We start from the raw sequence: 9,750 nt of genomic DNA, 5'->3' as shown, positions 1-9,750 counted from the left end.
GAAGAGCTGAGCTGTACACTCTAGTGGGAGCCAGGGAGTTTCGCGAGCGTGCGTGGGGCTCCGAACCTCACAACAGGAGGGAGGGCGGATTCTGTGCGTGCGGTGGGCTCTCTCTAGCTGAAGTGTTTCGGTAGTGTGACGCCGTGAGGGCGACACGCTGTCGCCGTTCGGGGCACTGGCGAACCTCAGTGTTGAACGTACTGAGGTGCCCCGTGCACAACCACGGGGGTATTGCCCTTTTCAGTTTCAACGCGGAGTAAACCACCCGCTGTTCTCGTCCCCCCAGCGTCCCTGTATACTCAAGATGCTGCGTTTCCTGCTTTCCCTCCTGGGATAGGCGGCAGACAGAGGCACAAGCCTGTCTAAACCTCTGTATGGCGCCTATCTCAGACAGCTGGCATATGATATTTGTCATATCCCGCCTCCGGAGGAGCAGTATCACGCAACACGGTGTGGCAGTGGCGTTCCACTCTAAGAGACGGGAAAAAACGGAGATGGAGACCGGATAGCATGTGGGAGTGACTTCATTAATAGTGCGCCCGTCAATTATGTAGCAGCAGCAGCAGCTCACTGGAGCTAGGCTGCTGTCGACGCCGGTGGCATGAAACTCTCTAGAACTGTTTCAGATTAGTGCCGGGCATTCTGTCACAAGCTAACTGAGCTAGTCAAGATTGGAACAAAGGCAGCTAAAACACACAATCCAATAGCAGGTGCTGCTGGTAGAAGACCTGACTTGTTTGATGGGGGCACGCAGTGAGAAGGCCTGCAAAATGGGCGATAGCCAAGAGAAGACCGCGCCGGACGTAAAAAATAACTGTTGCCGAGGGGCCCTGGAGGTCATCAATTGTTTCCGCTCTTCCGACCGGGATCTTCTCTGGAAGCGGAGGCCCTAGGGAACGCAGAAAAGATAATGCCCCAAGCAGGAATAACAGACCCTACTACCCGCAGCTGGAACTCTCTGCGCCGCCATTGACGACTTTTGATCCTTGCCTTGTGGTATAAGTGAATCCCTGGTTGTCACTGACTGCGAGTTCGGTTCTTGTCCAGCCAGCATGTCTTTCGGTAGAATTCAACCGGACGTGCGCTAGAGGCTGGAGGCAAGGCTAGCCGAGTTGCCACTTTCAAAGCCCTTCACTCCCTTTAGCCTCCATCAGCGGCTGTCGGACGGGCCACAACGTGGTGCCACGTCCCCAAAATCTGACTGGCCTACTCGACTCCTCAGAAAAAACTCGTGCGGAGCGCCTGGGTCTGTCCTCGGAACGGTGATAGACAACGTGGGATACATCCTCGACAGAAAGCATCGGTGCGGCATGAACGCCAAGAACTGGACGCGATAGCGGCTAGTCAACTGAAATTTATACCAAACACAAGCGCCTTCGCTGAAACGCGAACTCGTGAAAGACTGACATCGGAGGCAACTCTCAGGGTGAGAGGTTAGCCACAAAAAGCCACAAAGAACCTGGATAGTGTCCATGTGACGGCCACGCGGCAGGCGCCAGTTTTTAACACATACCCGACTCTGCCGCGGCAAGAAAACGGGACATCAGATGATTTTCCATTGCACTTCCATCTCCAACACACCGGACCCACACACTGACAAATGCACCAAACTGTTCTACTATCTCCTCTCCCGTGACCGTGATCGCCTTCTCCTCCGTTCGCGGTCGCGTCCTGCGGAGACATGCATTCACAGCAAAACTGGCTGCTATGCTGCTGCTCGTGGAGACACAAGCGAACTCCATGCAGCTGTACTAGCAAAAGCTCCTTCTACAGAGAGACGTCATCTCTTTGCCAGTCATCGTCGTGCGCGCTAAAGAAGAGGCCCAACCCATGGGTTCGGACTCATCTTTAGCGAGCCGAGAACTGAACTATCGCCACAAGCCTCGATTACAGGTCGCTTTCAGTGGAATTGGAGGACTACGCTTCATATATGACCAAACCGAGTAGAGTCTGGCCAGGAGCCACTTCTTTCAGCTCGCTGTCACCCCGCCCCTTGCTGTAGGGCGAAGCTTCTGACCCCTTGACTGACCCTTGGACAAGGGCACGTTGTTGCCCGCTCTCATGTCAAGCTGCCAGACACGACTTTTACGAGTGACAGAGGTCTATGTCGTCTGGCTGTTCCCCGGCGTCTCCCACCGAAGTCTCACCTCGACTACGACTGACGCTCCGCCTCTCCGTTGAGGCAGGTGAGCGTGAGCGGCTGCGACTCCTGCTCCCACTCCGATCGCGGCGTTTTTTCTCCTTAAACCTTCTGTCCCTGTGTCTCCTTCGGCGTCCGAAATCAGAAGCTTCACTTCCGCTTCGAGAGGAGGAAGCTAAAGAAGAATAACAAAGCATCACGGATGTCCCCGCCTGTGAACACTCCTGCCCTTACACAAACTATGGCTTACCGGAGTGGTTGTACCAAAGGTAACCAGCGTCCCGTTCGCCTCTGCAGCGGACACCGATGGTCACATGATCTGTGAGTCAAATCTGGGTTGAGAGAGTCAGCAGACGAAATAGCAACTGATCAGCACCTCACATCAGGGTGACGCAGAACCCGCGCTCATCCCTGTCTCGCTTCTCCAGGATCGGCGTGAAAAAGCGAGTCCGTCCACGGTCGTCCACTGAAGGATAGTGTGCACACACCAAACTGCGCCGTTAGTCACTCAAGCAACCAAACTAGTAACTGAGTGAGGCAGAGCAGGTCACGGTAACAAGATGCAGCACGAAAATCGGGGTGCACTTCTGCGTACACAGAGGTCCTCAACTAACCGTGAGAACCAAGAAAGACTATCATTTCCATGTACGGTCATGACTCGCCTTCCGCTCTAAAACAAAGAATACGCCCCCCCCTCCCTAGCCCACATGCCGGTACCAGTTGCAGAAGGACGGAAAAAAAAAGAACTTGTCCATGAAAAAGAAACTCCAAGACTCCGCTTACGTGCTCGTCGTCGCACACGCTCCTCTGGCTCTGGCGGCCGCTCGTCAACCTGCGGCACTGTGATGACAGGCTCCACAGCTGCCGCAGCTTCGACGCCATCCCATCCACGCATGCCACCGGAGCTCCCGATGCCTAGAGGGTCGAGGGCACTTGGCCCAGCTGAGGACGGCACAAGAATCAAGCTGGTTCTGTTACACAATGAAGAAGAAACAGAAAACTCCCGTTCTAAGTCTCGAGGAGAGCACAGACTTGTGGTGGTGACTGGCGCTGCCCTTACAAAGCGCGGCATGGCTGAGATAACACGAACCCCTCCCTTTGTGATTCTTCACACTACCCAGGTGCTTGCTGCACGTTAACCTTCGATTGATTCTAGAGGTGAACACGGGACGGGAACTGCTAACAACATCCGAAGGGGGCTGCGCAACGACAGTTCTGTGGCTATAGCTATCGCACCCCCGCGCGTTTCGGATTCCTGGAATCTGATGCACTGAGTGAAATAACGTTTCACCGGCAGCGACGGAATGATCCCAGCAGACAGGCGGACCCGTATATGAAGCGCCCGAGTGTCCTGACGATTCATGCCATACGGTTTCTGATCGATATTACCTGCTAGCAAAGTGACTGGCTTCGGTTGAGCATGCCCTGTCGCCATGTCCTTGACTTGTCGATTGAATTCATCCTTCATCATTTGTTCGTGCCTTTTAATCAACTCCTCGTTGATCTTAGCCGCCTGAACGTCCGTAGTACCCCACCAAAGCAAACAACACCCAGAGGTTAACACTGCAGACATACACGTTCCAAACACAGGGTCCAAGCAGATCGCCCTAAGCACGCCCTGAAGTCGTTTCCGACCCTCATAATGACTGCTGAGACGCGACATACCTCCTCCCTCTTACGCTGCATCTCGAGCTTCTTGTTCTCCAAGAAAGCAGGAGGGATCCCGTTTTTCTCTTTCTGAAGACAGATCGCACAGGGAACACCGACTCCGCCGCTATGTTCCAAAAAAAAAACACAACTGTATGGAGCCTAAAAGCGCACGCAGCGTACGCCTCTATAGCTTGCACCTAGAGTCGCTAGGTCTGCTTATAGAAATAGCTTCGATGTTGAAGTCGCCTCATATGTGAGCTGATTCCCCGAGTACAATGCTTTACATGGGAGTCCACGTCCTCGAGCGAGGACGACGTGCATACGGGCGTTACTCCTGCTTTCCTGCGGAAAAGGGGGGGGGAGCAATGCGGTCATGCTGGTGCACAGGGATAGTGAAAGACTCATTCGACCACCTTTGATCCGTCAATGGATGTGAGCTCCTATACGCGACAAGTTGCTTGCACCCCGGCACGGCCACTTCTGCCAGGGTCGGCGTTGTACGCACACCTGCCACGCACGTACAAGGGTAGAGCGCTGAACAAGGAGCGCTCCACCGGCCGGAACCACGTCGCCTCGACGCGCTTTCGCCGGGCCCCTGAGACACCCGCCTACGTCGTGACCCTCTCGTGGTCGCGTGTCAAGTTCCTCCTTCAACAAACACGGCGACGGATACACTCACAGTTCACGCGGCCCTCCACTTTTTCTGAGGTGGTAGTAACTTTTGCGGTGTCGCGAGAGACTAGCTGCGCCTGCACTCTCCTGCATGTGTATTCCAATCTCGGAATAATCTGTGCTGCCAGCATATCACTGTCGGTACGTGAGGGCTTCAGCTGCGCGTAACACCCGAAATAACTGCGCCAGCTGCACATCGCACGACCGTGCTCTCTACAGTCTTTCACAAGGAACACAACCTCACAAGTCTACTCATACTCGCTTACCTGCGCAGCCAAGAGGAGTTCCCACAGTTCCTTGACAAACGGAGTTGCATTTTTGCCGATGAAACCCGTCATCGAAATGACAAGATTCTTCGGGCATAGGTAGTTCTGACCTGACACAGGAAACGACCATCCGTAACAATGGCGTCCCCAATGCCTAATTGCGCAGCACATGCTTTTCAAGCCAACTTATCGGAGTTTGCACACACGGTTGACCCAGTCTTAGAACCTTCACCCATGTGGGAATGCGGAGCTTCGAAGGCACACGGACACACATCAAAATGGCACCACCATTTCAACGGCTTTATACAACATTCTTCCGTCCAAACGATAACACATGGAGCACTCCGGAAAAAACACATGACAATTAAAGAAAGAAAAACAGTGTACTGCCGGAATCGCGTCTCAGTTCCACAATCTCATTCACCTTTCGCTCCTTTCCTGAGAGCCACTTTACCGAAGCAGCCGACCCCTGCTCAAAAAACCGACAGCCACAAGGCTGTCACCAAGGAAGTGCATTGGTATATGTATATTTGTAAGGACAATCTGAAATGCAAACACGCCGCACGTCGCCTAGACACAGCCATGTCTCTGCTAGTAAACATTGGTGCAATCAGTGCAATCAAGGCCCGCGGCTGTCTTTGCCTTTCGCGAACTTCTGCCGCTTCTTGGCAAACAGAAAAGGAATATCTGCCGGACCGCTCCGTCCCGCCAGTTTCTACAGAAACAGCTCTTCAGTGATGTCCGGACAACTCACTAGACAATGGCGTTGTTCATGAATCTCCACTTGTCTCCTAGTGAATTTTCTATCACCGTCTTCTATCAAGCCAAGGAAGGGAGAAAGGAAGAAACAATCGCTGACAGTGACCCTCGGACGGCAAGTGACCGCTACACTACAAACTCCCGCCTCGAAATCTACAACCGCGGGGTTCTCGCCCTCAAGACAGATTTTTCAAACTTAGCTGAATGTGCTGATGCGCGTCGAGAGACGAAGCAGACACTTACGAATGTCGATATCCGCGGACATAGCTTCCTCGGGGTAGAGCTGTGTCATGCAGTAGGAGCTGACGATGTCATCCTCGAAGCCTGTACACACACGCTCGCTCCAGCTAACATGAAGCCTGTAGAGTGCAGGGGACAATGCATCCCTTTTTCCGCATTTCCCCCGTCCCTCCACCAGCGCAGATACCCGGACGAAGTGAAGTGTCAGCAGCGCAATCGGGCTCGGGAATCACATATTTGTCTTGAAAGGAAGTACCATGTTGTGACCGCGCCGTTGAGAGCATAAGCGAGTTGAAGACGCCAAGTAATACAACATGCAGCCACAAGCCTGTCATTCACCTAGTAAGTGCCGTCATTTCTGTCGCAACTGCAATGCCACTGGCTATGAAGAGTAGTCCGCAAGGCTCACCACCATAGCGTGCCGTCCATGCAGCGTACCTGTACGCGGAAAACAGCCGAATGCTGACGGACACTCAAGGTGACTGGGTTTTTAGTCCCGCAGGCTCTGACCTGGCTGTACGGAAAAGGGACTAGGTGCACCTGGGGGGGGGCACGGTGAACGGTTGGACGGTGAAAGAAACCCCGAGTCCATTGCGTGCTGAAGTATCCCGCTGCCAGCTGAACAGTCAGTGCTACACTACCAGCATTCCGCCCGAGTACACAGAGCCCAGCAAGACAGCAAGGAGGGGAGCTAGCTGGCAGGCAGGCTGACGTGCTGTGAGAAAGCTCGAGAGGTCAACCCTTCTCTCTGCGATCCGATGCCGGGGCCCCCCTCGAGTGCTAACGGCACTTCGGCTCAAAGTCCCTCCTCTCCTGGCTCGATAGGACAGTTGTCACACCATATCGAAGCTACGACTTTTTAGTCAGAATGCATAAGTCCTCTGCAAACATCCTAGCGCGGCAAAACTCACCGAGAAGAGAGGTAATTTTGCTGGTGACCCAAGCCTTCATGACATCCGCGTTCACTTTGCTCATATCCACGCGCTGCTCAAAAATTGCCGGCCACTGCAAAGAAGAGTCCAGAACGAGATGGACGCAGTGACCGCCACCGTCAACGGCCGGACATCCGCCGTAAAGACTCAGCGTTACTAGACAGGTACACTGAACCGGTAAACACTCTTGAAAGAATACACGCGCGCAGTCTACGAGACAGTAATGGAGACACCACCGAGTGGTCCGAAGGAGGGCCGGCCACCACTGTCGGCACGGCTCCAGCGCCTGAGTCTGCCTTCTCTCTCGGCGTTGACCGCCACCTAGCGTGGAGACAAGACCCACGACATCGAAAAGTGTGGACCTGGGACAGTGACTTCAAAGCTAACGCGTCCCACACGGACAACGAGACGTGCATGGAGTGGAGCACGACAAATTGGTCAATGCAGAACCCGATGATGCGGACAGGTTGCTGTTTCAAGTGCTGCATCCCTCTCTGCTACCTTCTGTGTACAACGCCGGACGGTGCGCTGCCCGCTGCTGGTATGCCCTTCTCCTTCCGCCTTTCCAGGCCGTGTCGCGGAAATAGGAAAAAAAATTAAATGGAGTAATATGTTCTTTAGATTAAAAAAAAAAGTTTACTGGGGTGAAGTCGTAACAAGGTAGCTGTACTGGAAGGTGCCGGAGCCCGGCAAGACCCATAGGCATCGACAACGAAACACCGCGCGGGTCCCGAGTCGCTCACAACCTTCTAACACTTTGGACCGTACAGTGTACACGGAAGAACATGTGAGACCTAAGCTTACCAGAAAACAAGAACCTCCATTACAGACAGGGCAGACACCGGCCCATAGGAGCAGCGGAGCGGACTAAGCATTTGTTCAAAGATTCGATTAGCGGTGTGCTTTGGGCTAATTATCTCTGTTCACACAGCATCGCTACGATCAGTAGAATCCTAGAGTACCCTAGTATCCCGGGCATCAATGGTGAGTAGACTAAGACCGGGATATTTTCTGAGCGCCACGAGCAACAATACTGTACGGTGCCTTCAAAGTAGAGATGGGGCCGCTTGCACGTTTAGAGGCTGAACAGGCTACTCTTGTCACGAGGTGGCTGTCAATAGTGAGGTACACCAACCGCGACTAGCTCTCCTGACTACGTGTGGATAATCTGAGTAGGGAGAGTACGCATTCACGCGAGGAAACAACAAACCCAGCATGTCTACCGTATCGTAACAACACAACTCCGTAACAAAACAGCAAGAAGATGAACAAGGGGAGGCTCTTCAGCTGCCTTGAACCCCTTGGTTGGTTCAGGGCGAGCGACCCCTTTTCCGGGAGCTAGCGCAGGAGGCACACGTTTTGCCTGGCCCAGGGAGATACGCTCGCTCGGACAGAGGAGCGATGCGACAGCGACCGCCAGCAAAATTCGAAGCTGACCTTACGAGACTCTATGAGCTTCTTGTCTTTGTCCTTGAAGAAAGGCGTCTGTTCACGACTAGTTCCCCGGTAAAATCCCGGGCCTCCGCCCCCACCCGTGATCATCTGTCCGAACAAGCAGGGAAACGCACAGTGAGCCGCAAGAAGAACGCGATGAAGGAAAGAAGATGCCGCCCTTAGAACATTCAAAACACGACAAACAACGGACAGCTCTATCACCTCCGCTGACACACCTGGCCCCTAGTACGAAGTAGACGATCAGTCATATACAATCCTAGAATCGACCGGAAACTGGTTTCTGGACTTCTCTAGGTCTTCTGCCAATGAACACTTCGTGAGTCACTCCAATGAAAAGAGAAGATACACGAAACAAGCGTACAAGATCCGTCGCGGTGCACTAGTTATAGAAGCCCCTTCGACGTTTTTGCGAACGGGTAAATACATGGATCCCGATATGAAACAGAACCAAACACCCCCTGTCAAAGGTTTCCAGCGAACAGGGTGCCGTCCCGCCCACACCCTTCACTCAAAAAACTGTGGCTTCAAGAATAAAGACATCCGTGATGCGGTGAGAATGTTGGAGCAACAGCTCCAAGTGTTGTAGAAGAGGAAGACAGGGAAATACTACGGCATTAGTCACGTACCATCCCCTTGTGGAGGTTTCCCCCGCACATACTCAGACTGGCGTGAGGCGCTCGGCGCAACCGCAAAGATACAAAGGACCGGACCGGGCACTGTACCACCGGCATATGCGGCGGCACCGAAGTACGTCGGCATGGTGGAGCATACATGTACGAGGAAATGCCCATACATCAAGTATACTCAAGCCCAGAACTCCCCCAGATGAGAGTGCATGAGCTGTGCCTATCACACAGAACTGCCGGCGCATGCGAAATTGAGGTGAGGATTTTTCTCTTCTCGCCACACCGGACAACTGCCGGCACTCTCCACTGAGAGTGTCTTCTCTCCCTGTTTTCCCTCTCACCTTGTCTAGAGACGTTGAGTGCCGAACCGTCACAAACAAGTCAGCCGTCCGGTTCAACAAACTCCACACGCGTATGCGTACACCAGCATTCATTCAACGGGTGACAAACCGTTGTCCTTCACCGTTGCAGCTGTCTCTGGTGGGAGCGAGCTCTCTGTTTAGTTCCGCCCCCCGAGGGCTACGAAACTGGAACAGTTGAATGAGAAAAGAAAGGTCTGAAGAGAAATAGTTTTGCAATCCCAGCGTCCAGACAAATCTTCGGGGAAAAGCGTCTGCCACAAGGCCACACCGGAGAAAACGGGTTAAGCAACCACCACATGCAAGAGAGGAGAAAGCCCATCCACGGCCCCGGGTGTTACACGCGGCTCAGCCAGACTACCAGCGGAAGGAGACCAGAAAAGGCATGGAAGCTGCTGAGGGGGTCATGAGAAAATGACACTGCCCGTGCCCGTATTGTTGATGCTGTCGCGCAAGTTGCACAATGCAGTCCCCGGGAACGGATAGGCCGACGTGAACCAACCGATGAATAGCGTTAACCCGCAGCTACACTTGAGGACCTTTGCTTACTATTGGACAGCTTCAGTCAGCACCCTCGTTGTACCAGATTTTGGCTAATGTGCTATCTCGGTTCTAGTACAAAGCAATCACCAACACGTTCTTTCGCATGCG

General features: G+C 53.4%; 1 protein-coding gene across 1 annotated transcript; it reads right to left on the bottom strand.

The window, feature by feature from the left end:
* Window positions 1-1,629: 1,629 nt before the first annotated feature.
* CSUI_005602 (pwi domain-containing) lies at window positions 1,630-9,690 on the bottom strand (the record flags this gene model as incomplete). Its single annotated transcript, XM_068065773.1, has 11 exons — window positions 9,082-9,690; window positions 8,097-8,201; window positions 6,639-6,732; window positions 5,731-5,811; window positions 4,729-4,838; window positions 3,806-3,877; window positions 3,530-3,653; window positions 2,924-3,082; window positions 2,391-2,431; window positions 2,148-2,315; window positions 1,630-1,671 (listed from the first exon to the last, which is right to left on the bottom strand). Coding segments are annotated over exons 1-11 (1,089 nt in total), but the record flags the coding sequence as incomplete, so codon positions are not given.
* Between the last annotated feature and the right edge of the window lie 60 nt (window positions 9,691-9,750).

The sequence above is a fragment of the Cystoisospora suis genome (genome assembly GCF_002600585.1).
Source record: "Cystoisospora suis strain Wien I chromosome Unknown contig_2716, whole genome shotgun sequence".
NCBI lineage: Eukaryota > Apicomplexa > Conoidasida > Eucoccidiorida > Sarcocystidae > Cystoisospora > Cystoisospora suis.
This window is presented reverse-complemented; position numbering and strand designations above follow the sequence as displayed.